The sequence below is a fragment of the Aethina tumida genome, chromosome 2, assembly GCF_024364675.1.
Source record: "Aethina tumida isolate Nest 87 chromosome 2, icAetTumi1.1, whole genome shotgun sequence".
Lineage (NCBI taxonomy): Eukaryota > Metazoa > Arthropoda > Insecta > Coleoptera > Nitidulidae > Aethina > Aethina tumida.
Window position 1 is genome coordinate 17,930,915 of NC_065436.1, and position 24,540 is coordinate 17,955,454.

A 24,540-nucleotide genomic window follows, 5' to 3' on the forward strand; every position below is an offset into this window, starting at 1 on the left:
ATAAATACATATAATTCAATGTATTATTTTTTTCAATAATGGTACAGTAGATTCTGAGGGATCCCCCCTTTTTCTTCACCTATTAGAACAGTTTAAGTTAAATCTAACAATTAATATTTACCAAAATTGTACCAACAAAAGGATAAAACGTTCCATATAGGTAATTACTAAATAAAACTTAAAAATAGTAATAAATATATTTGTATTGTATAAATAAAAATCACATATAACTAAATATAATATTATAATATATAATTAATTACATGATACATAACCCATTTAATTTCTAAATATATACAAATTAATGAAAAACTAACAGTCCATATAAAATCAATAAAAATAATTAATTTCTTTCATGTTTGTAACATAATTGTGTATTAATGTAATCACAAACGTACAATTTATTTGCTCTGATGAGTGTTATTAGAAATATATATATTCAGCCATCTAAGAGAGCATCAAGTTCTTGCCAGCCGTCTTTATAAACCCTACAATTATCAATTACAATTCTAGCCAAGTGTTTAACAGCCTCAGGGGGAGCAGAATTCATAATTAATTCTTGTAGTAAATCTAAGCCGCCTTCCTTTTCAATCAGTGTGCAATATTTGTCAGCTGAAATTAATTAGCAGGATTAAACGTCCACATTCAATTTGAACGATTATTATTAAGCTATGTTATGATTAGTTTAGATTCTCTCATTCTCGAAACATTTATTTAAAAATACTTACGATACACTTTTGTAAGGTTGGCCAGAGCCCACACCGCCCAATGTTGACATTCGGGAGTGTGGTAAACCTTCACCAAATAAAGGATGGGTTCGAACGATCTGTAGTTGATGTTCCGCTGAGAACTGATGTCCCAACGCTGAATAGCCAGGACCATTTTGCGTAAGACTTCCTCCCGGGACGGCTTGGAGACGGTCCACACCTCAGGCCCGTCGGACGCGATGTGAGATATCACGCCTGCGGCATTATAACTCACCTCTATGCCATCGCTTTCGGAGTCTAACAAATGGGAGAAGACGTCGAGATATTCGGGTGTGACGAGGTAGTAGCGCAATTCTTGCACTTCAGCCACATTACCCAGAAGACCCATCATATTACGGAGCAGCTCTTCCCTGTCGGGGAATTTCTGACAAAAAGTATTTATTATATCAAATGTTTCACATGTTATTGAAGTTAGTTTACCTGTAAACATAATAAGAAATGTTCCATTCCGTTACATTCTAAAAACTTTCTACAATTGGACGGGGTCTCGTCAGTTACGTTCCACATTGTGGACCAAGCCACTTCTAGAACGTCATCACAAAAACTTCTTTGAAGTCTTTCTGATATCAACCATATCATTCTCTAAAAGCATTAATTGCATTATAAAAATAACGACGGTATAAAAGCAAATACATACATTTATGGTACCTAAATCACCTAACTTAACTTTCTGCTGACCATCAACCTGACATGCCAACGAATTTAATAAATATATACCTATTCTTTGTACAAAGCTATCCTGTTGCATTCCGTGTACAGAATGAAGTAAAATATCAACTAATCTTTCATAATCAAATAACTGCAAAGTGTAATTAAATAACTTCACATTTTCAAATAAGAGCGTATCGTGTTCTTTTGTTGAAACTTACCACGTCAGTTGGAATTTTGAATTGGCAGAGGGTGAGACAACCGTTGCGCATCATTGTATCATCGTTACGGTGCACGCTCATCCCGTTAAGCAGAGTGGTGATTATTCTTCTTTTCACTAATACCACATCATGCAATTCTTTTCCTGTGCCCTTCACAATATAAAATAAAGTCGCACTGGAAAAAAGCCGATTACAAAAAGCACCTCACAATATCAGTTATAAAATCACAATCACAAGTTCCAAAGTAACAGGTAATATACAAAATTGTGAAACTATTAAAAAATCTTAAAATGGGGCAATAAACAAATAAAAATATTATTCTTTGAACATAACTAAAGTTATAACCTTCAATATATGTTACTTATTTTTTAATATGTTACATTTAAAGTGATATCATGGTAACCTTTTTTATTAGAAACCAAATTTTGACCTAAATTATATATTTCAAAAAGATTCTTAGTCATAAATGTGTTAATTAATTATTACCTGCCCGAAATTTGTATATGCCTTTCATGCAGATGCTTGTCCATTGCCTCCAGCACAATGTTGAGAGCTTGACCAACATATTCACAAGTTTCATATCTGAATACATGGAATAATTCATTTAAAATTTTTTGCAACATATCCGGTCTATCCAAAAAGGCGAGAGCCGCTATTAAAATTTGTTCTTCATTAGCATTTCCAGCAATCTAAAAAAAGGATATATAAATACATATTAACAATTTTAGCAATTAACAATAAAAGTATTAATTTACCAATTTTGCTGGAATGTCATGTCTTAAACAAGCATCATGGGTAGTTTCATATAAACCTAAATATTGAAATGGATTGTTGACCCTTGAGCTTAAACCTGGTATATCTGAACGATAAGTCATGTGAGATTGTTCTGCAACTCCTCTACCAGCTAAGTTTGTTCCTGATATATCTAATGACACTAAATGTGGCAAACTTTCAACAATAAATGTTAAAACTTCACTTCCCTTGGAAAAATTTCCTCTTTCTTCTTTGGATGTTGAGATGTCCAGATGTCTGAGTGTTTTCAGCTTGCATATTGAAACTATTTTAGATTCAATATTATCTACATTGTATAAAACCAGGGAGACTAAATTTGTGAGATGTTCCGTATAATCAAAGTCTTTCAGATAACTACAATTTGATAGGTCCAGGTGTGTTAAGGTTGATAGATGATTCAATAACAACATATAAAAGTCAACTTGCAGTTCTTGCAAACCTCGAAGACATAACTTTCTTAGAGATGGTGCCAAAAATATAAAACCCTTGTCATAATGTTCCTCAGTGAATTTGAGATTGCCGTATATATTTTTTGGAAATATATTTGTGTCCTCAATACTTAATGAATGAAGGCTGGTACCATATTCTGTAATGTATCTAATACACGATGATGTTAATTCTGGACTGTGTGAGATGTCTAATTCATGTAACCTATGCTTCAGTAATACTTCTAAGTCATAATTATCTATTAATGTTTTATGTAGTTTCACCCTCTTTAATCTTGTGCGTTGTGTATCCCTGAATATATTGATGAATCTTGAATTTACAGAAACAGTGGATTTAATGCTATTGGATCTTATACTTAAGAGCTTTTCACTAATTTCAACTGGAAGTGTAACTCCATCCATCAACTGTAGTTTCCCTTGACTGTCATAGACACATAATGTGTCCAAGTGATCATTTATGTAGTCAAAACACACATTGAGTAAACTTTCAGGTGCTGAAGATTTGCAAAATGAACAGGAATCCAAAGGCAAAGCAAGTGAATGGCGACATTTATTTTGGAGCATCTAGAAAAGTTTCTAATATAAATTAACTGATTTAATGTTTTTATTTCACCTACATACCTTTGGAATCACAAAAACTTTTTTGTTTGCACTCACATGACATTTGAGTGATTACTCATATTACCATAATTGAATTATAAACTGCAAAAGGGTAGATAATAATTCCTAGCTGTATATCAGGCGATTTATCAACTATTTTTGTTATTGAGTAATTTTTGACATATCGCAACAAATCCCACAATTCCCTGTTTATGTAGTAATTATTGGCCTTCCTAAAAACATTAGAATATGAAAGAGCCTTTTACAATCAATAAATATTAGAAAATGTACTTCTAATAACAATTTAAACATTTATAAATGTCGCATTATATTTAATGTGTTTGTTTTACATTAATTAAATAAAATACAATAAGAGGTGGAACTGTAGGTTTTTCTACTGAATAGTATCATGTGTCAAAATATGGCATACAAGGCAAGGTGATAATAAAATTATTTTAATTAATTTAAACGTATTCATTTGTCAATATTTTTAGATTAAGAGAGTTCGATGATATTTTAGATGAAGATATTATCGATTTAAATGCTCTGAAAAAAATATCATTCCATGGTAAGAGTGGAATGCTCTCTACTGATTGTTTTTATTGTTTTTCCAACGTTTTAGGAATTCCAGACGACCAAGGTAAACGAGCCAAATGTTGGAGGTTGTTGTTAAATTATTTACCGGTTGAAAAAGCACAATGGGATTCATTCTTGGAGGAAAAACGTACATTATACAAACAATTTATAGGTATAACCTCAAACATCCAATTTATTTATTATATTTGAAAAAATGCTGTATTACAGAAGAAATGATTGTCATGCCAGGAGAAAAAGAATCAAATGGAGATGTAACAATGGGCGACCACCCACTTAGTATCAATCCTGACAGTCAGTGGTCTACATTTTTTAAAGACAATGAAGTATTACTGCAAATTGATAAAGATGTAAGAAGGCTTTGTCCTGACATATCATTCTTCCAACAACCTACAGAATTTCCTTGTATTGAAGTAGTGAGCAGCAATGATGTGAAAAGATTGCACACCAGAGTTCAGAGGAGAGTGTTGAAATGTGCCAATGTTGAACGAAAAGGTTTAGGAATTACAAAGGTATTTAAATAATAAAAATATGATTTGATACTTATACTTAAATATTGATACAACACATTATATAATGATTTATTATGATAATAAATGATTTTTGTAATGGTATATACATAATTTATATTAAATATTTATATAAAGAGAATAAATATACTTTCTTACATGCTGCAAATTAACAGCAGGTAATGGTAATGGCATGCTAATAATTATTTTAGTTTGTGCACCCAGATGTTTGTTTATTTTAAATTATATTATTTAATTTTAAATTAAAATATGAAATAGTTCTGGTGTTATTTATTACAAGAAGTTTTTGATTTATCTGAATTTGTTCTTTGTTAAAATTAAGTCTCATTTTTTGTGCATGACTGAATAAATATATGTATATTGAATTATAGATAGCATTATCAGTTAAAAAAGCAACTGAAGATTATGCACCCATGGCTGAAGGAAAGGAGGCACACTGGGAAGTAGTTGAACGCATATTATTTCTTTATGCAAAGTTGAATCCAGGTCAAGGGTATGTACAGGGTATGAATGAAATTATTGGTCCAATTTACCATGCCTTTGCTTCAGATCCTGATATATTGTTTAGAGGTATAATTAAACATAAATATATTAATTTAATTATTTATTTTGTTTCCTATTTTTTAGAACATGCTGAAAGTGACAGCTTTTTCTGTTTCACAAATTTAATGTCTGAAATACGGGACTTTTTCATTAAAAGTTTGGATGAAACTGATCATGGCATAAATAAGATGATGAATAGAATGTTGCTGCAGTTGAAAAACAGTGATTTAGATATATGGCTAAAATTTCAACAATTAGAATTAAAGCCACAATATTATAGTTTTAGGTAAAAATTCTAATTGTGTTCTTATTGGGTATTAATATACTTTGTTTTAGATGGATAACACTTCTATTGTCTCAAGAATTTCCATTACCTGACGTCTTAAGAATATGGGACACTTTATTTTCTGATGAAAATCGATTTGATTTTCTAATTTACGTATGTTGCGCCATGATTGTGTAAGTAAATTATGGGTATTTGTAAAATTATAATTTTTGACAAAAACAATTTTTTCCAGTATTTTAAGGAATCAATTACTATCTGGTGATTTCCCGTCCAATTTGAAATTACTCCAAAACTTTCCTCCTATGGATGTTCAAATTATATTATCTAAGGCTGTTGAATTATCAAAAAAAGTTTTTTAAAATATTATCTTTAAGAAATTTTCATTTTCAGTAATTATGAACAAAATTATGATAATTTGATATACTCCCTTTATAGTTCGTATTTGCTTTTGATATATAATTTGATAAGCTCAAATATAATAATATAGCATCAATATTACTTTTTTTAAACATTAAATTTGTATTTCAGCATCAAGTTTCCAATTTCATGTTCAATGATGCTAACTCTAATGAATTATGAGACTGAAGATCATTTCATAGTGTCTTGTCAATTAAAACACTACTTTTAATTATTTTTAAACTATGTATATAATTATTCTGTATATTTAGTTATCTGTTATGTATTTTAAAATTCAATTTTTGAACAAGTGGATCAGTAGCTGATCTTATATTATTAAAAATTGCACAAGTAGTTTTATGTACATATGAATTTGTTTAATATATTCTTGTATTTTTTCATATACCTATAATAAAATTTATATTTTTAATTATGCATTTCTATAGTATAATTCTAAAATAATACCAAGGTTTTTTATTTATTCTGTTTACTAAAATGGTCTTTTGCAAATGTTTGACTAACAAGCAAAGGTAATACCAAACTGGCTTCAGCATATATTTTTACTGCTGTAGCATCCTTTTTTATTTTCCCCCAAGATTTAGCTTCATCTGGCCTAGCACCTGCATCACTCCCATCATATTCAGCTGCAGTGTTTAAATATACAGCATAATCAGCCCCATTTCTCTAAAAATTACATGTTATTTTTTAAACCAAAAATTTTATTACATCATACCATTAAATTTGCATTGCAAATGTGATGTTTAATCAATCCTCCCCCAACAATAATCATGCCTGTATTGACTGCCTTCATTGACATTGAATTCAATCTCCTTAAATCTGTAAATTAATATTAGAATTGCAAAAATGACTTATTTTTTTTATTTGTACCTGATAAAATGTCAACCACCAATCCAGGGTTTTTATATGAATGTAGAAACATCATGTCTCCCAAACTACCATCAGTTATAGCTGGACAAAATACAGGTATTTTATTTATAGCAGCCCAATAATAGATACTGTCTTTATTGTTAATTCTTTCTCCTAGTCTAGCAATTATTTTGCTGGGTGTCCAAAGTACATTTTTCTTTTGTTGTTCTTCTAACATCTCATCTAACAAAGGCATTATCCAATTTTCAAAGCTGCAATAGTTATCATTTGGCACAAGTAAATTTCCAATTCTGTTAATTCCAATATCTCTTAACGATTTTCCATCCAAACTAAAGTCACCTAAATAAGTAGGGGCAAAGCATTTGATAAAATCTTCCTCTATTCCACCTGCTGTAGTCACAATACAATCAATCTACAATAAATATTTGCTTTGATTTGTTAAATATGTAAAAATTTATTAAAGGTACCATACTATGTTCAACTAAAAACTTTATGGTCTCTCTAATACCACTAGAAACCATATTAGATGTGTATCCCAAGAATATTGTACAGCTGTTTCTTACAGTTGTAAATGGATCTTCTTGATCTATATATTTGTCCTCTGGTAACGGTAATTTTCTACATTCAATCATTTTGTTAATTTCATTAACTGCAAGGCCAAAATTTGTTGCTTGGAACCCAGTATTTAAATAACTGTCCAATAATTTGTTAAAATCAATTCCTTCATTCCAGTCATAACCTGTTACTCTTTCCTTTAATAAGGAATTGTCAGTGGTTTTTAGTAAAACTATGTCGTTGGGACTGGAGTTTGTCATTTTTAACTTAAATAAAAATATGGTTTTTGACTGTTTGAAAATGTTAGGTTAGGTTACTTAATCTGCAACACTGAACAACTCTGTGGTACAGAACATATGTGTGGTTAGATTTTGAAACTTTAATCAAATTTTGTTACAAAATTTTTAAAATTTATTATTAAATTGTAAGTTACATTGTAAAATAAAATTTTAATTGAAAATTTATCGTTAATAAATTTCTCACAATAAAATTATGTGAGAAGATTTCTATATTCTTCCGAGAACTGAAGCTTAACCGAAAAAATGTAACTGCCTTATTCGACAAATTAATCGTATAATTAAATTTGGAATATTTCGGCAGAAGAATTTTCTATAAGACTTTTTTATATTTGATAAAAATATATTTAAATTGAATTCATGGTGAACATTAAGAAATGAAAGTCCCCAGCAAAATTTTGCCGGGAGTCGGTCTTAAAAAATGAAAACTTTGGTTCATAGAACACCTTATGTTCTTTATGTGTTAAGTAACCTTTCTATTATTTTATAATATGGACACACATTTTAACGATTTTTGGTGCATGTGAATATGAAACCTAAAATAAGTTCAGCATTTATAACACCCTAAAGAAATATAGAAAATAAAAAATCGAATAAAATGGAATTTAACGAAGAATTATATTATAAACTTATGAGTGATCCTGTGAAACGGAATCTAGTGATTCAAATGCTCCAGGATCAAAGGGGTGCCATTGAGGATTATAAAAGAAAAGAAACTGTGAAAAAGAATGTGGCATCGTCATCCAGTCCATTTAGTAAGCTCCAAAAGAAATATAAATGTGAGAGTCCTACAGCATTGATGAGGAGAAGAGCTCTGGAAAAGCAAACTCGTGACAATGATTCTGATTCTGCATCAGAAAGAAGTAACTCAAGACAATCAACAAGTGGGTCATCCAGTCCAAATTTGATGCCAATTCCATTTGATAAATTGTTGGAAGGAGTAACTGCTTATGTTGAAATTAGAAGTAAGGATGAGGATAGATCTGGAGGTGCAAAAGCTTTAATGAAATCAATGGGGGCCAAAGTACGAGACATATTTTCTAAAGATGTTACTCATGTTATTTTTAAGGTACTTCAGAATTTAACATGTGCAAGATAAAACAAATATTTATATAATATTTTAGGATGGTTGTTTTACCACATACCAGAAAGCTAAATTAACAAAGGTGCATTTGGTGTCAGTTCTATGGCTTGAAGCTGTCAGAAAGAACAATAGTAGGGTACCAGAGAGGGATTATCCTGCTTTAGGTGCTGCAGGGTTTGATAATGATGTCTCAAGTATATGTTCTGTAAGTACATTAAAATTAAACAATTTTGTATACCACTCATTTCTTTATATAAAATATTTTGATTAATAGCCATGTAAAAATTTTGTTCTCATTTTTAATTTGTTGGTGGTAGATCTGTATTAATAAATTGCCATTAAAATATTTACAGCAACTACAAAAAGATTATGAAGATGTTATCAGAGAAGAAGTGCATCGTAGTATAGCTTGTGGATCACCTCTGCCAACATCAAGGACTGTTATTGATAAAAGACGGTCTCTAATGAGTCCTTCCATCTCTAGGTTGTCAGAATATAGAAAATCGCCAATACTTCCAAGATCTACTTTTGATAAAGAAATTGAACGTATTAATAGAAGAAAAACAATGCATTCAACAAGTTTTACACCACCAAGTGCGATTTTAGAGAATCCAAGCTCAATTGTGACTTCTGATGATGATTCAGAAATAGCAATTATTAATGGAGAAAAAGCGGAAAAAAGCAATATAAATATTGAAATGGATTCTGTTATTGAAGCTTCAATTGTTGAAGAGAATTCTGCTAATTTGTTGAGTTATTTTAAAAGTAAAAAAGCCGTTGAGCCTTCTGATATGGAACTGACAAACCTTTCTGAACATTCCTTAAAAACTAGAGAATGTTTAAAGGAACTAAATACAATGCAAAATAATTCAGACATGGAATTAACTAGTATTCAAAGCCCTTCACTTAGGAGAAAAACAATATCATTGAAAGAAAATATACCTAATGAAAAGGGTAAAAGGAATGCAAATGCAAGGAAAACTATTAACTCTTCAGATATATCTACCAATATATCTGACAAATCAACAAATGTATCTGGGGGTAGTAGCAGAAGAAAAACTATTAATTCATCAGATAGGTCCACCAATATATCTGATAAATTAATAGATGTATCTGTGGGCAGTAACAGAAGAAAAACTATCAATTCATCAGATAAGTCCACCAACATATCAGATGAAAGCCTTTTAAAAACTATAAATGTAAAACAGTCTGACAAATTACAAATAATAAGTAAGAATTGCAGTCCCAAAAGAGTTCCTAATATTAAAAAAAATATGTCTGGTACTACTATATCTAATAAGTCTTTATCAAATAATTCTTCCATAAACATTGGGACCTCCACATCTAAAAATACTTCTGTTGGTACTACAACAACCAATATGTCCTCTTTAAATGTTTCATTTGATAAAGAAATAATTAATTTATCCACCTTAAGTAAGAATAAAGATATTTCTTCTAGTACCACAACTATGTCATCTTTAAATATTACTTCAGATAAAAGTACAAATGAAGCATCTATATCTAGTAAAAAGAAAGATAAGTCAGCTGGTACAACATCAAGCAGTATGTCTCCTTTAATTATATCTACTGAAAAAAGTCCCAATAAATCGGTTGCATCATCAAAGACTGACTCGTTAGAATTAAAAGGGGCGACTGAAAGTTTAAATATGTCAAGTTTAAAATTATCAACTGATCTAACCAATCAAGAAGCGGATTTAAACAAAAAAACTAATAACAGGAGAATGAGCAAAAGAATTAATAACGATTCTTCTATGAGTACCATGCCATCACTGCGTATATCAGAAGATATGGTTACGACTAGAAAAAAAGGTTCAAATGTTAGTAGTTCCGCTAGTAGAAAATCGGATTTGGCTATTGAAGATGACCAGGATATAAGTACCAATTCTAGTGAAATAAACTACAGACGTTCATCCAGAAGACTTACACGTAAGTCCACGTATTTGGAAGAAGACGTAACTAAACAAAGTGATTTGGACAGTTCTAAAACGAGCTGTTGTTCAGTTGGTCTTACAGTTGCTTTGGAATTCTTGGATGACAAAATTACTCAAAGGCGAAAAGGGACTACAATTTCACATGTAAATAATACTGAAGAAATTCCAAGTGCCAAAAATAAAACTGGAAATTTACACAAAGCACGCCAGGAAGAATCGTGTGAAGAATCAGATACAAGTTTAGAATCGTCTTCATCTTCTGACAGTGAAGTAGACGGTAAGAATACTACAAAACCTCAAAAAACGAATAAAATCGAAGAAGTCAGCTCCAATGTATCACTTAATGAAAGAAGAAAAAGTAAAAGATTAACTATTGCAAATGAAAAACATAATTTCACATCAACAGAAGACAGTGACGTGACTCCCATAAAATCAAACAATGGAAAAACAAATAAAAATAATACATCACGGACGAAAGATGCATCTTCAAAAACTAGTGAAATGCTTAATAATTCTAAGGTAACATCCCCAACAAATTCCGATAGAAAAACGAAAAGAAAACCTAAGGACGATGAGACTCCAACTCCCAATAAAGTTACTAAATTAGATAGTAAAATTCAAGATACATCTTCTGAAAATGGGAAGAGCAGTACTGGTTCATCCAATAAAAAGAGGCGCATAAGAAAGCTATACAATCCTGATGAATCATACTCTGAACATCTGGCTACTAGTGATGAGAAAGAGAGAAACGATAAACGTGTCCACTCTAAGCGAGGAAAGAAACAGGATGTTGGTGTGAACTTGTTTAATGTGTTGGTCAATAAACCCGCTGGTTCGGAAGTAAATTCAAGCATTGAAGAGGAACATTTAATCAATGAATTGGCCAACTTAAATGAGAATGAAAATACAAAAAAGAAAAAATCTAATAAAAAGACCCAGTCAAAAAAAGAGAAAGAAAGTAAAAAGTCACAACGGGACAGCGAAGCAGATGAACAAAAGCAGTTAGCGTTAGAATTTGTAGCTCCGAAGACTCCTAAAAAAGCAGAAAAAGAAAGACATAATAAATCTGTTTGTGAGCGTTCAGTTTCAGCGCCAATTACACCATTACCAAACAGACGGAGTACATTAGACTTTCAAAGTATATCTCAGAGCTCCATAAAAAGGCTCAAAATTGCTACAACTAAGCAACCAACAATTGTGTGTACTAAGATGCACAAACATGAAGTGGTATCATTTTTAAAGATTGTAAATAAGTTGGGTCGTTTTAAAGTAGAAGATGAAGTAACAAAAAATACAACTCATTTGGTTGCTGGAGAGCCCAAAAGAACAGTAAATATGTTGAAGGCCATTGTTAGGGGATGTTGGGTATTAAAGAAAGACTGGGTAAGTGAGAAAAAAAACATTTAAAATATCTATGTATAACATAATTTTGTTCACAGCTAACTGAATCTCTGAAGGCTGATAAATGGTTATCTGAGGAGGACTTTGAGGAAACGAACTTCTCTCCACTTGTACAGGTAACATCTCAATCTGAGAACTGTAAGGGTATTAATTCTTAAAACTTTTAGAAATGTCGTCTGCAACGCCAAGCTTTCGGCCCAACTTTCTCTTTGGATATTTTTAAAGAATGCGGCAGTATATTTATTGGTAAGTCAACTAATCCCAAATCATCAGATTTGAAAGAGCTTGTGGAATTATGTCAAGGAAAAGTTGTTAGCAGCCCTCACATGGCTAATATTGTTGTTGGAGAACAAAGAGACCGAGGTAATGCAGTCTGTGTCTCAGAATTATGGGTTTTAGACTGTATTACAACAAATAAAATTCATTCCACGTCAAAATATCTAATTAGGTCTGTTAGTCCTGAACTATGAAATGATTTTATTTTACTGATATTTTAATGAATAAATGTTTATATATTTATATTTTATTAAACATGTTTTTTATATTGCATTAGACATTATTAAATAAAACAATATTTAATGAAAGACTTAGATTTGGTTTATTACATTAAAGATTTTTTATCATCAAATGAAATATGTGTACTTACATTTTAAATAATATTACACAACTCAGTAGTTAAAAGTATATCTTTAAGACTTTGATTTGCTCCTACCATCTTCTAGTACAAAATATAAATAACAAATTGATAAGTAGATGGGTGAAATGTAAATTTTGCAGTCAAATATGAAAGAATTGTGTAATTATATTTATTTCTGTAATAAAATATTTTTGATTAACTCCGTTAATAATATAAAAGGTAAGAATATATAGTAATATGTAAATTGAAATAAAATAATAACATAACAAAATATTTATTACAAAAGATATGAAAACACCACGTGTATAAAATAAATAAATATTTACAATTTGCACCTAAATAATCACAATTTTTGAACAGCAGAAGCAGTCATTATTTTTAGTCAAATTATTACAATTATTTTTTACTTAAACCTATCCCTCTTAAAAATAATCTCACTGACTATAATCCCATAAATGAGAATGACTTAAGTTTTTTTATTAAATCAAATAATTTGTCTTTTGATAAAGGGTGTTTATGAATATTAAAATGAAAGTAAAATACAAATTCATAAAAAATATATTAGATACCATGTAGTGTGGCAGTGAATGCAGTTTTAAATGATTAAAAAAACTTATATCTAGTCATTTAAAATAATTTTTAGATTCAAATCATTTCTTAATTTAATTATTCCTAACCATATAAAAATATAATTTATTAAATGTCACATTCTTAATATTACAGATCAAGTCAATATTACATGTCAATTGTTCAGTTGAACATATAATTAAATTATACCTACAAAAAAATTCTACAAATATAAAAAAATGATCAAAACAATTAAATTATGAAATAAAAAGATGGATTAATAAATGAATACTGGCATTATAGAATACCCATATATATAAATAATAAAGTTTGATGAATAAATGATGTTGATTACGATGATGTGGATACACTGATATCTGGTGTGATATGAGCAATATATTTTAAGAAAAATATGTGTAAATTATTACCATATTTGACTAGCTCATAATTTATTTAAAACTGCCTGCTGTTGCCAAATTATAATTAACTTGCTTTCCACTTTACAAAAACTCCTAATCCAAGGCCTAAAACAAAAGATATTACAATTTTTACACCCACACTTATATGAAATGGAAGTGGCAAGCTTGATGGCTCTTTTACTTCTGGATAATATGTTGGCAAAAATAAAATACATATTGCCATTAGGCATACAATTGTGCAAAAGACAATAACAGCTTTATTTGTTGGAGCCTCATTTCTGGATCTAAAAAATATATATATGAATTTTTTTGTATGACAAGAGAATAATATAATAAACATACCCATAGGAGGTTCCAGAATACAAACTCCTCTGGTCATCATAATAATTTGGTCTATCTCCTTGTTGATGACCAGGAACTTCTTTTTCATTCACATCTCTATCTTTTTCTCCATAAATCAATGTTGATTCAATTATTTTTTTACCTAGAGTCTGAAATACAAAGAGATAATAGTATTATTCTGGAATTTTACAGATAAATAAATAAATTAAAATTATTGGTTGTTGAATTGTCATAGTACTGATAATTTATCAACAAAATTTATATTTATATGAGCTTTAAGCTTAGGCAATTAAACAATACTTTGTGATTTGAGTTACTAAGTGAGTAATTGAATGTTTTATGAAAATTTACTTACTTGTTTTGTTCCATAACTTAGAAGACTTATCCGAAATTTGTCAACTTGGTTGCAAGCACTCTGTGATGGCATAATATACTTGACAATAATATCTACAGATGAGGAAGGACCTACAGTCCCTTCGGAATCCATGACTTGGTATTTGTTTGGTGCTGTACATAATACTAAACAAAAACCCACATGTTATAAACTACATAATGAATATAATTTAACACTTACCTCTAAATCTCAAAGCTGTATCAGAGGGATTGTATAAAGTTAAAAGCTGCTTGTGTGTCTCTCTGCTTAACAAGTAAAATTTCAAAGTGTTTGGAAAAACAAAGACGGGAATATTTTCAGCGTGCACGCTCATTTTAAAATTACGTCGTGTTACTTATTGTTTATTATTGTTTGTGACAAAATTGTGACTATTGTGCAGTTGTCAAAGACAATCTGTCAGGAGGAAAATATCCCTAGGCAATATTACTAAAAACTTTACAAATCAAAAATCCCTACTCTACTGCTTTTACGGATCAACTTTGACCAACATATGTATTGTTTAAACTTTGTTTACACGCAGATGTACAATATCTGATACAAATTTACATGGTTTAAAAGTAGGAACACGTCACTTATTGTAAGACTGAAATATTTCCATTAATTGACAACCAATCTCATTCCTCCGGGTTCACCCTATATATAGTTTAGTGATTGGACCGGTCAGTGGTGCCAACCAGAGTGGTATTTGTCAGAGAATGCCAGAGCTCTCACATTTTAAGGTAGACGTTTTTCTTTTTAATTTTCCGCTTTAAATGTAGGATTTTGGATCGGGAACGTAAACCGCGACGATGCGTCTTCGGGATCTTTAGGAAGACTCACGTATGCGGCGGTTTCCATTCGCGATTTTTGGCACCTAATTGAATGTAATGTGTTAGTTTTTTATTAGTTTTTCTACCAACAATTTATTTGTTTATTTCGCAGGTTACGTTAATTTAGTTTGTTAAGATGTTCTTCTGCTTTATCAAACATCTAAGAACCAAAACTGGCAGTACACACAGGCAGAGATCTGTTTGATTATAGTTTATTTACATGGCAGAAGTACACGCAAATGCGAACATGGCAGAAATATTCAAAGATCTAGAATCGAACGACAAAAAAACTGTGGAAGATGCGAAACAAGAGCTTCGTCAACTCTTCAAAAATGGTGGGTTTAATCAATGATCATTTTTAAACCTGTGTTAACTTGTCTATGATCTTGCAGTTAGTGAATCTTGGCTGCTAAATGGACTGTATGAGTACTACATTAGGACAAACAGTGTGAGAAGTATGGATGTATTGGTCAATATCAAAGAACCACATCACACATTTCTGTTTGAAAAGTATGAGCTTAGTTTGACTTAAAAAAATGTAAATTAATGCAGTATGTTTTGTAGGCTGTGTGACTCCCTAAAATCTTCTGAAATGAAAATCCAAGCTCTTACATTATTGGGACATGTTGCCAGGGCTCAGCCCACTTGGTTATATACTTTACCAGATCATCCTTTATTCAAGGATGTTTTGAAATTGTTAAAGGTAAAACTTTTGCTTGAAAATAAGTCTGTTTTTATAAATAATAAATTGATAACATGTATAATAAATGTATTATCTATTATTAGTTATATAAGAGTCAGTGTACATTAATTTAGAACCAAGAAGTATCCACATTTATAATGTATGTGGGGACACAGTAATAATAATGCTAATCTGATCAATCATTTACAATAGAAATAGGAATATTTTATATTCTTCTTGAGAGATCCTTTAATTTGTAATATGTATGACAAAAAATTAAAAATTTACAATTCACTGGAAAATTATTAATAATAAATTAGTGAAACATGTCCTTTATAATAGAATTTTAAATATATTCTAAATATTAAAAACTTTTTGTTATTTCAGGCTGAATTGGATTTATTGCCATTGATAAGTGCCCTTCTTCTCGTAATAGTTTTGTTACCTGCTTTTCCAACGAAAATGGCGCATTATTTACAAGATCTTTTTGAAATATTCAGGTAAATTTTATGTACCATTTTGAAAACTATCTGTTGGATGTATTTTAACTATTCCTGGGAATTATTACGGAACTGTTTTTATAACACATTTTTTATTGCATTGCCTTTTTATCATTATTTTTTATGAACTTAGTTTTAATTAGCAGTACTGAGTAACTGCTAAAAATACACTTTAATAAGGACAACGAAAAATATTTAAAACAATATTTAAAATAATTTATTTCAAATTGAATATTCAGGATGGTCCATAAGTAGAAGTTTATCAGTTTTTTTTTTGAGCAAAATCCTAAAACTCGTTGACTTTTATTTCCAAACCCTACCCATAATCTGAAACTTAAAAAGTAATGTTGTTACTCAACGTGTTTGAAGATCTAAAATAGTTCTTAAAATTTTATAATTTTAAACTATATAGACAAATAATATATCCCATTACTTATGAACTATCCTGTATACATACTGAATGGAAATTTGTGTCAACAACTTTTCAATGAAATTTGTTTAACAATATGAAGTAAATATTAGAGGTATTTGTACTCTGTTTGCTGTAAAAGAGTCATTTTAATATATCTTGATTATTACACTGTTATGATTGAAACTTACCAAATTCCTTGAAGATTTTTAACGGTTTTGATTGATTTAATCAAATGTTTTGATGGTAATAGAAATTACTGACAATCACATGATTTTCTTTATTATTGCCATAAAACAATATTATTGTAAATACCAAAAATTTTGTTGTTGTTTCCATTTTGAGCATGATTAATTTTTTTAAATAACAAAAGCAAACAAGCGGGAACGAAATATACACTATCACTCATATGTAGAGCAACTTTACAAATTTTCATTTTTCTTGATAAAAGCGTACGTTTAAATATTCATATTATTGTCTAATAAACAATTATACATCAATATAATTGTTTATTAGTGGATTTTGTTAGGTATTTATTAATATTTGAAAAATATTCAAGGGTCGAAAGTAGAGCAGTTTTAAAATAAAACAACTTTATGTACATTTACCCTTCTTTGATTTAGTAAATAGTAGCATATCCATTTTTTTAATAACTTCTAAACACCTTTCTTCATAATTTTGTTAGCTTTTCAATATAATCGTTCGAAATTTCTTTCTAGTGATATTGAATTTCTTCATAGGCTGGCCAAGGCATGACACGTACTCTTTGAGAAGCGAACCATTCTTTAACTAACTTAGACGTATGTTTCCTTCGTCAAATGAAAGCATATGATTCTAGAGAATGCCACGATAAACAAAATGATCCATTATCCCGTCTAACTTAACCAGTGGGCCAAACCCAGAAAAACATACCAAACCATAACGTCTTCTCCACCATGCTTCACGGTGGGTTTAGTGTACTTTTCATTAATGTGTCCTCTCACCTATGAATACCATCAAATTCGAATAATTAAAGCCGACTTTCATCGAAAAACAATTGTTTTTCATTACCCACCTGTCCAGTTCACATGTTCTCTTGCAAATAGTAGTTTCGCTGCTCTATAGTTTGCTGAAATGAAGAGCTTCAATTGTATTGAATATAGGGTTTGGTTGCTTTACTTATGAACCCTGTCTGAAATAAAATGTTGTATAAAAACTACGTAAATAAAGATATCCGTATATAAATTGAGGTACGAAATGAGACTTATTAATTACAAAATTAATTTGTTACTCTATATATGGGCGATAGTGTACATCAATTTTTCAAGTTAATATAAAGATAAATTTCATTGTCTCATATTATGTTTATTTTATTATTTAATTAATAAAACTACATCTCAAATATGATATATTTTTTATTAAAAATCTATTATTGTTAATGGTGCGTTAATTTCAGTGTATTATATTACGCGTAATCCAATTTGTAGTGAAATTATGTATGAAATCAAAATTTTAATATTTAATGTGTTTATGTTTATTGTTTAGCCGTTTGGCTGCTTGGAATTGTAGTCCAGGAAAATTCGAGGAGGATCAAATGATCCACATGCAGGTCGCCCTGTTCGCCTTATTCTTAAGACTGTACGGAATGTATCCGTGCAACTTCTTACACTACCTGAGATTGAATCACAGCAGGGAGAAGAACAATCCTGTGTTTGTGCATACCATCAAGGTATATTTTTTATATTAACTGTGCTAAAATACTTGATAAACAAGTTTTATTATTTTATTTTAGCCTATGTTAAGTTCAGTGAAAATGAACCCTACTTTAGTGACGGCCAACCGGGACAACGAAACTTCTAATGAAAGGTGGGTGAATCATATACATTTACACTAAGATTTCCGTGCTTATACAAATATTTATACCAAGGTGGCGTAAAATGGAGATGCACGATGTGATCGTGGAGTGTGAACGTTTCTCCCTCGACATGACCGACCGATGTTCGCATGACAACTGCCAACTGACCAATTTGGCTGCGGCTGGCTTTCGTTCCCGTTCCGGCACCTCCAATTCGACCACGACGTCCGCCGCATGCCGACTAGAGGATCTGTCTCGGCTCGAAAGAGTCTCATCGTCCCACCTAACCGACACCAACAATGGTTTTTTTACGCCAAGTCGGTTGTTCCCCGTGAAAACGCCACCCATAATCGAAGCTAGCGCCCCCACACCCATACCACCTCACGTAGGCCAAACGATCAGCGCCGTTTTCCCATCGCAGGAAGGAACGTCACCTCCGGAGGCGGCCATCGAAGCGACGCCCGAGACGACGCCCATTAGGGTAAGCACGGTCGCTTATTCTCCACGTTCTGTCGTTGGGTAACAAGATTATCAACCACACTTGCAGGACTTTCATCTAACTCCCGGACGGAATCCGCCGTTAAATTCGACTGCGGTTCGCGCCCTCACCAACTTCAAGGCACCAGGCGGCTCGTCGTTGCACACGACGCCGACGCACTCTCAGCCATCGTCGCCGATGCGCAAAGACGTGGTCGCTTCGGCCTTCAATTTTCCTGAGTCGCGCCTCAAACGGGACCAGGTCATGCCGGTGGCTGCGCAGAAGCTCAGTCGGTTGACGCAGGACAGATTGCATTGCTACGATTCGTTTGAGGCGCGCTCACCCACCAGTCCTCTGCACATTGGGGCGGGCAGGGAGGAGGCGAAACGAACCGAGTCGCCGATCAGCCAGGAAGATGAGGAGGTGTGCACCATCGTGAGCAAGCACGACGCTTCGGCTCCGAGGCAGTTGAATAGGCAGTGTGACAGCGTGCTACACGAGTATGATGACAGTAAGTAATTTTATTCAATCTAAGGGAAACAGTAAACGTTTCCAATTAGGTCTTTACCAGAGACTCTGAAAATATTACATATCATATTTCTATGAAGTTCGAACGATTGGTATTTTCCAACACTGGCACAGTACATTTAGATGCTTTATTACTATTCAACACGACAATTAATACCTCCAGAATAATTCGAAACTGGTTACACGACAGTAATATAAAAGTTTTGCCATTTTCGCGGCCCATTAAAGCTTAAACATGTAGATTTTTCACGGCTAATCCGTAAAATGTCAAACCGTTTAGTGCCCTTCATATGCGCAATGATTTAACACACGTAAAAATTGAATGTAAAACGTAAAAAATTGTCGATGTGTGTGAAACAACAGGTAATTAAAGAAGGAAAATATGTTTACGGTAAAACCAGCATTAATCTAGAATTAGCCATAAAATACAACATATATAAATTATTATGGCTAATTTTACAATGGAACGTATTAAACTTCATAAAACTGTGACGGCTGGAACATTTCAACAGAAATCATCATAAATCAAAGTATATTAATTTATTAAAACTGGAAAATGTTTCGTTTTCATAAGTTTTTAATAATGTTCATAAGTGTTTAATTGTAACAATAATTAATGGGAAAAGTAGTGTTTTATTATGTTTAATTTGAAGGTGTAATTTTAGCTACCGAAACACAGATGGCGGCACTATGTACCTAGAAAAAAGTTTTCTGTTATTTTTTCTTCTGTCTAATTGTAATATGTAGTTTTGGCTTCTAAAACATAGATGGGGCTATAATATTTAAACTTTGAAATACTTTTATTAGAAGTATAGAAATATTTGTAATAATTTATTTATATAAACTATTTGGTAATGTTGTGTTTGCGGTTGATAAGTATGAATCTATCCAGAACGTACGTCGCTATCTGGCTGCTTTACTTCTAATTTGCTCGCGGTGTTGTCAATTTGTGTTAAAAGTCGTATTTGGAGAAATTATAATTTATTTTTATATGACTATGATCTCAACATTTTGGGTATGAACCATATTATTTTCAAGATGAACGAAATTTTGCCTGGTGGATGATGATTTTTTTTAATTAATTCAATAAAAATAGAATATTTTCAAAAAAAGAAAAAATGAAATAGAAACCTAATCTAACCTAAACTGACCTATTTCTTTTCAGAGTTCATCAAAAATAGAATATAAAAAAAATTGTCAATATTATAATTTGTTTTTATTAAATTTAGTAATGACAATTTTTTTTGAAAATATTTTCTTTTTGATGAACACTCTGAAAAAATATAGGTCAGTTTAGGTTATATTAGGTTATATATATATTTTTTTGTTGAATTAATTAAAAAAAAAATAGGTATACAATATAAAAAAAATTGTTCATAAAAATTTCAAAGAAAAATCTCAAAAGTGAAATTAAAAATTAAATTTTCTCTAAGAAATCTTAATTTACTTGATCAAATCATACTCTTCGGCGTGAGTACAATATTTTGAAAAAGAAAAAAAATATGAAGAATGTCTTTCTTTCTATTTTTACAGCCAAAAATAAGAGCTGTGAGTCTAAACAAAGTTTTACATGAAACATAAATGTAAAGCTAAACATAAAAAGATCTAGTTAATATTTTAAACATTACATGAGCTCCAAATACTTATATAAAAAATGCTGCGACTAAAGAAAAACTAGTTAGAAATTTTATATAAAATTTGGTACTTCATTTGAGACTCCAATTACCTCAAAAAATAAATTTGTTTAATATTCAAGAACGAAATAACAATACTAGTGAGTACATTTTAATAGAATAGACTATCGTTTATTTTACTTACCAATATTCTTCAAATAAAACTATGTAAAGAAAATAATGAAATAAAATGTGAATGGCAACAGAGCATATGAAGCACACGCCGGTTGTCGGTGACGTTGGGGATATATACCCATACATAAAGAAATAGATTAATCTCACTTCATTTTTTTTGCTAAAACGTTTATATTCTGTAGTTGTCAGTCTTTACCATCTTCAGTTTTGTAAAGGTGATAATAACCAAAAGTCTAGTTTTAAAATGGATAATTAGTTTCAACATATTTGAGTGTGTATATTGTTTGTCTTATGTCACGTCATAAAGTTGATATCGCTCTTAGCTCCAGAAACATTAGGTGAAGAACAGGGCTCACCATGTGCCGCAGGCGGCCTCCACATCCCCAACTCTAAGTCAATGATGTCGTTCGCGCACCAAATCAGCCGCCTGCGCTACTACAGCCAGTGTAACACAGAACCAGAGAGGATCGAGTCACCTACTGGAAGCACACCCGGAAACGGTAAACCACCACCGTCGAATTAAAAAAGATTAAATTTGTACGAAAGGTTTTTTTGTTGCGTCCGATTCGACAGGCGGCATCGGTTTTCCGGAGAGTACGACCGTCCGCCGCACTAATTCCTGTCCGAACATGAAGAAGAGCCAAGGCGCCGTTGCACCGTTCAAGGACGGCCTCGACGACACTCTGGTCGAGACCGACGAGGACGCGGCGTCCGCCTCTAGAGCCGTGAATGGTCTCACCGACGCGCGACGCACCGTCGTCTCGGTGTCGTGCACCACGCAGACGGAGAGTTTTTGGCCTTATCAGTTCCTCTTTCTCAGCATCTTTCCGTCACTGGACTGTCCCAAGTCGAGCCCGCCCGGAGCGTCCAGTCCGGCGCCGCCGCCTCCACCCTTCGACCAGGAGCGATACTCGACGTCTCAGTCGCCTTCCATCTACGACATTCTTGATCGTTACGTCGAGACGGCGGTCCAGAGTGGCGAGCGCGAGTCGCTCGCCTACTTCAAAGAGCAGCTTCAGCTGGTGCACCAGCAGCTTATGTTCGAGCGTCACCGCAGGGAGACGCACGCCTATCGTAACAGACGACTACTGTCGGATGCGAAAAGCACGAGACTCTTGGAGGAGTGCAATTCAGCTCTGGTAATTACTTTAATTATATTTACAATAACAAAAGCAATTAATTTTCTTTACTTGTAGCGTGATCAAGTTCAAGTGAAGCAGACCGAAATAGAAAACTTACGAGAACAACTGGCTCGTCTCTGTGCCGAACGCGCCGAAGACGATCGGCAGCTGAGTGCTAAGCTGCGGTCATGCGAGTCTCAGCTTCATAATTTTGAAAGTGAGTGCAGGTCATTGAGGGAGTCGAACGCCGCTCTACGGGCCGAACTGACCACGTTCAGAAACAAGTACGGAGCTCTGGATACCGATAAGCAACAAGTGGAAGCACAGTTGCTGGATGCGGTGGCTGAGGCGAATGTGGCCAAGGAGCTGGCACGAGCTGGAGAGAGAGGTCGATCAGAACTGGAGAATGTCAACAGGGAGCTACTGCTGATGGGAGAGCTCCACGTCAAGTTCAGGGAGCGACTGGAACGTGTGGCTGCAATGAGCGAGACGGAGGAAGAGTTGCGGATGACGAGGGAGTCATATATGCATGAGATCAAAGGTAGATTAGCTAAATAAGTGGTTAGAACTATTTAAAAATCCGTAAACCTTGTTATTGTTTTACTTGCAGAAGTGAAAGACAGATTGGAGTCGACGAAATGCCTTCTAAATGCGCACCGAGAACGTCTTAGTGAGCTAGAACAGAAGCTAAAGACCAAGGATAATCTCATATCGCAGCAAAAACAACAAATGGCGGGCATGGCTGAGGAAAATCGCTGTAAAATACAGGTATACACAACTACATACGTAATGTGACTTATTTTAAACATAATTGATTTGTTTTTAGGCGGTGGAGAGCAAATACCAGACGCAGCTACGGATAAATCTTGCGCTTGAAGAACGACTGTTGGAGGCGAGACAGCTGAGAGGTCGCCACGCCAACTCACCGGACACGAGCAGCTGCCACGAAGCAAACACAACCACCACCGCCACTGATAGGACACAGGGAGGTTGTGCCGGGGCCAGTGGTGCGGGGGCGCTCAGTGCCCACTCGTCACCTTTAAGCGCATCACTCGCCTCGTCTGAAGGCAGCGTCGCCTTTCACGAAACACGAGAACTCAAAAACCTTCAGGTAATGAGTACTTTTGTTTCAGTCTATAAAATATTTGTAATGTTTTGAAAAAAAATAATTAATAAAGAATGTGTTGTGTTGTTTTAATGATCAGGCTCTCGTCGACCAAAAAGAGGGAAACAGATCCAAGGCGGACGACTCGCCGACGACGGACGTGTCCTTGGGTGAGGCGGACGCACAGGGCGCCTCCTCATCATCGTCCACCTCCAAACATGACTGATTTTTTCAATATTATTACTATTATAATTATTACTACTACAAACGTATTTCCTAGAACCAAGGTTAAACTTTTAAGAGTAACGGCATTCATATTATACCCCCACTTATGCTTCAAAATAATAAAAGAAAAAAAGATAAATAAGATTTAAGCTAAATGAAACCGATTCCAATGTAGCTGCGGAACTACGTCGAGAAAAGTACACATATTAACATCTCAATTCAAATACTCAGGTTGTAAATTTTGACGGTTTTGGTACTTGTGCTCTGTTGCGTTCAGTATTAACAAAATTCACGAGCGAATATCTGTATAACACAATCTGGATCTGTTTTTATAAAGGAAAAAATCGAAAGGTAAAAACGAGAAATATATTTTTTTTTTCGAAACGTTGGATAAATGTATGACCAAGAAGTGGTGAACTTCTACTTTCAAAATTTGTGATGGTTTTATCATAACGAACTACTGTTATGGCAATTATTGTTATATTGAATTGATTTGAAAGTTATTTTTATTAAATGTGTTAATCATTATTGATATTCGTTTTATTAACCTCTTCTGACAACCTCTTTCCTGCTGTTTTATTAATTCCCCAAGGAATTGAATTATTTATGGATTAAAAGTTCTGTTGTTGATGCGATTTTTTTTAGGGGAAATAATTGCTACCATTGTTGGAAGAATTATGGGA

General features: G+C 32.6%; 6 protein-coding genes across 10 annotated transcripts; 3 read left to right on the forward strand and 3 right to left on the reverse strand.

Moving 5' to 3' along the window:
* Window positions 1–180: 180 nt before the first annotated feature.
* Window positions 181–3,682, reverse strand: LOC109601670 (protein zer-1 homolog). Of its 2 annotated transcripts, none has more exons than XM_049963924.1 (8): window positions 3,496–3,682; window positions 2,392–3,438; window positions 2,123–2,325; window positions 1,637–1,811; window positions 1,405–1,587; window positions 1,188–1,349; window positions 729–1,131; window positions 181–612 (listed from the first exon to the last, which is right to left on the reverse strand). In XM_049963924.1, exons 2-8 carry the CDS (start codon window positions 3,436–3,438, stop codon window positions 440–442), a joined length of 2,346 nt encoding a protein of 781 aa, XP_049819881.1. In that variant the 5' UTR covers window positions 3,496–3,682; the 3' UTR covers window positions 181–439. The 2 variants fall into 2 exon arrangements, with proteins under 2 accessions (XP_049819881.1, XP_019873496.2); XM_020017937.2 differs by having other exon boundaries at window positions 1,405–1,566; window positions 3,496–3,680.
* Window positions 3,683–3,767: 85 nt separating this feature from the next.
* Window positions 3,768–6,253, forward strand: LOC109601669 (TBC1 domain family member 13). The gene is made up of 8 exons (XM_020017936.2): window positions 3,768–3,912; window positions 3,969–4,042; window positions 4,097–4,222; window positions 4,279–4,580; window positions 4,970–5,168; window positions 5,226–5,427; window positions 5,478–5,600; window positions 5,660–6,253. The coding sequence occupies exons 1-8, from the start codon at window positions 3,884–3,886 to the stop codon at window positions 5,784–5,786; spliced, it is 1,182 nt and encodes a 393-aa protein (XP_019873495.1). The 5' UTR covers window positions 3,768–3,883; the 3' UTR covers window positions 5,787–6,253.
* On the reverse strand, window positions 5,792–7,647 carry LOC109601652 (probable deoxyhypusine synthase). The gene is made up of 4 exons (XM_020017913.2): window positions 7,179–7,647; window positions 6,712–7,123; window positions 6,557–6,660; window positions 5,792–6,507 (listed from the first exon to the last, which is right to left on the reverse strand). Exons 1-4 carry the CDS (start codon window positions 7,524–7,526, stop codon window positions 6,298–6,300), a joined length of 1,074 nt encoding a protein of 357 aa, XP_019873472.1. The 5' UTR covers window positions 7,527–7,647; the 3' UTR covers window positions 5,792–6,297.
* Window positions 7,648–7,984: 337 nt separating this feature from the next.
* Window positions 7,985–12,589, forward strand: LOC109601651 (microcephalin). Its single transcript, XM_049963362.1, has 5 exons — window positions 7,985–8,631; window positions 8,687–8,851; window positions 9,000–11,981; window positions 12,038–12,115; window positions 12,167–12,589. Exons 1-5 carry the CDS (start codon window positions 8,161–8,163, stop codon window positions 12,467–12,469), a joined length of 3,999 nt encoding a protein of 1,332 aa, XP_049819319.1. The 5' UTR covers window positions 7,985–8,160; the 3' UTR covers window positions 12,470–12,589.
* Window positions 12,590–12,894: 305 nt separating this feature from the next.
* On the reverse strand, window positions 12,895–14,742 carry LOC109601665 (motile sperm domain-containing protein 1). The gene is made up of 4 exons (XM_020017928.2): window positions 14,539–14,742; window positions 14,320–14,483; window positions 13,965–14,113; window positions 12,895–13,906 (listed from the first exon to the last, which is right to left on the reverse strand). The coding sequence occupies exons 1-4, from the start codon at window positions 14,669–14,671 to the stop codon at window positions 13,687–13,689; spliced, it is 666 nt and encodes a 221-aa protein (XP_019873487.1). The 5' UTR covers window positions 14,672–14,742; the 3' UTR covers window positions 12,895–13,686.
* Window positions 14,743–14,987: 245 nt separating this feature from the next.
* LOC109601668 (hamartin) lies at window positions 14,988–24,385 on the forward strand. 4 transcript variants are annotated; one of them, XM_020017934.2, is made up of 15 exons: window positions 14,988–15,077; window positions 15,280–15,502; window positions 15,560–15,677; window positions 15,732–15,870; window positions 16,237–16,349; window positions 18,283–18,466; window positions 18,530–18,603; window positions 18,665–19,073; window positions 19,140–19,581; window positions 21,730–21,906; window positions 21,953–22,545; window positions 22,603–23,068; window positions 23,138–23,295; window positions 23,354–23,638; window positions 23,733–24,385. In XM_020017934.2, exons 2-15 carry the CDS (start codon window positions 15,388–15,390, stop codon window positions 23,856–23,858), a joined length of 3,399 nt encoding a protein of 1,132 aa, XP_019873493.1. In that variant the 5' UTR covers window positions 14,988–15,077; window positions 15,280–15,387; the 3' UTR covers window positions 23,859–24,385. The 4 variants fall into 4 exon arrangements, with proteins under 4 accessions (XP_019873493.1, XP_019873492.1, XP_019873494.1 ...); XM_020017933.2 differs by lacking the exon at window positions 14,988–15,077 and adding an exon at window positions 15,084–15,221; XM_020017935.2 differs by lacking the exon at window positions 14,988–15,077 and adding an exon at window positions 15,084–15,221 and having other exon boundaries at window positions 21,980–22,545.
* Window positions 24,386–24,540: the final 155 nt, after the last annotated feature.

What these genes read in the sequence shown, in the direction of transcription:
- LOC109601670 (XM_049963924.1), bottom strand. Translation starts at nt 3,438, where the DNA reads ATGCTCCAAAATAAATGTCGCCATTCACTTGCTTTGCCTTTGGATTCC. An exon ending in ATGACATTCCAGCAAAATTG is followed by an intron (nt 2,326 to 2,391) that starts GTAAATTAATAC and finishes TCCTTTTTTTAG; the next exon opens with ATTGCTGGAAATGCTAATGA. An exon ending in CAACCTTACAAAAGTGTATC is followed by an intron (nt 613 to 728) that starts GTAAGTATTTTT and finishes AATTAATTTCAG; the next exon opens with CTGACAAATATTGCACACTG.
- LOC109601669 (XM_020017936.2), top strand. Translation starts at nt 3,884, where the DNA reads ATGTGTCAAAATATGGCATACAAGGCAAG. An exon ending in ATTATACAAACAATTTATAG is followed by an intron (nt 4,223 to 4,278) that starts GTATAACCTCAA and finishes GCTGTATTACAG; the next exon opens with AAGAAATGATTGTCATGCCA. An exon ending in CCACAATATTATAGTTTTAG is followed by an intron (nt 5,428 to 5,477) that starts GTAAAAATTCTA and finishes ACTTTGTTTTAG; the next exon opens with ATGGATAACACTTCTATTGT.
- LOC109601652 (XM_020017913.2), bottom strand. Translation starts at nt 7,526, where the DNA reads ATGACAAACTCCAGTCCCAACGACATAGTTTTACTAAAAACCACTGAC. An exon ending in TTTTAGTTGAACATAGTATG is followed by an intron (nt 7,124 to 7,178) that starts GTACCTTTAATA and finishes TATTTATTGTAG; the next exon opens with ATTGATTGTATTGTGACTAC. An exon ending in GGTGGTTGACATTTTATCAG is followed by an intron (nt 6,661 to 6,711) that starts GTACAAATAAAA and finishes ATTAATTTACAG; the next exon opens with ATTTAAGGAGATTGAATTCA.
- LOC109601651 (XM_049963362.1), top strand. Translation starts at nt 8,161, where the DNA reads ATGGAATTTAACGAAGAATTATATTATAAACTTATGAGTGATCCTGTG. An exon ending in ATGTCTCAAGTATATGTTCT is followed by an intron (nt 8,852 to 8,999) that starts GTAAGTACATTA and finishes AAATATTTACAG; the next exon opens with CAACTACAAAAAGATTATGA. An exon ending in ACTTCTCTCCACTTGTACAG is followed by an intron (nt 12,116 to 12,166) that starts GTAACATCTCAA and finishes TAAAACTTTTAG; the next exon opens with AAATGTCGTCTGCAACGCCA.
- LOC109601665 (XM_020017928.2), bottom strand. Translation starts at nt 14,671, where the DNA reads ATGAGCGTGCACGCTGAAAATATTCCCGTCTTTGTTTTTCCAAACACT. An exon ending in TACAGCTTTGAGATTTAGAG is followed by an intron (nt 14,484 to 14,538) that starts GTAAGTGTTAAA and finishes GTTTTTGTTTAG; the next exon opens with TATTATGTACAGCACCAAAC. An exon ending in TATTCTGGAACCTCCTATGG is followed by an intron (nt 13,907 to 13,964) that starts GTATGTTTATTA and finishes TATATTTTTTAG; the next exon opens with ATCCAGAAATGAGGCTCCAA.
- LOC109601668 (XM_020017934.2), top strand. Translation starts at nt 15,388, where the DNA reads ATGGCAGAAGTACACGCAAATGCGAACATGGCAGAAATATTCAAAGAT. An exon ending in AGGAGTGCAATTCAGCTCTG is followed by an intron (nt 22,546 to 22,602) that starts GTAATTACTTTA and finishes CTTTACTTGTAG; the next exon opens with CGTGATCAAGTTCAAGTGAA. An exon ending in GAGAACTCAAAAACCTTCAG is followed by an intron (nt 23,639 to 23,732) that starts GTAATGAGTACT and finishes TTTAATGATCAG; the next exon opens with GCTCTCGTCGACCAAAAAGA.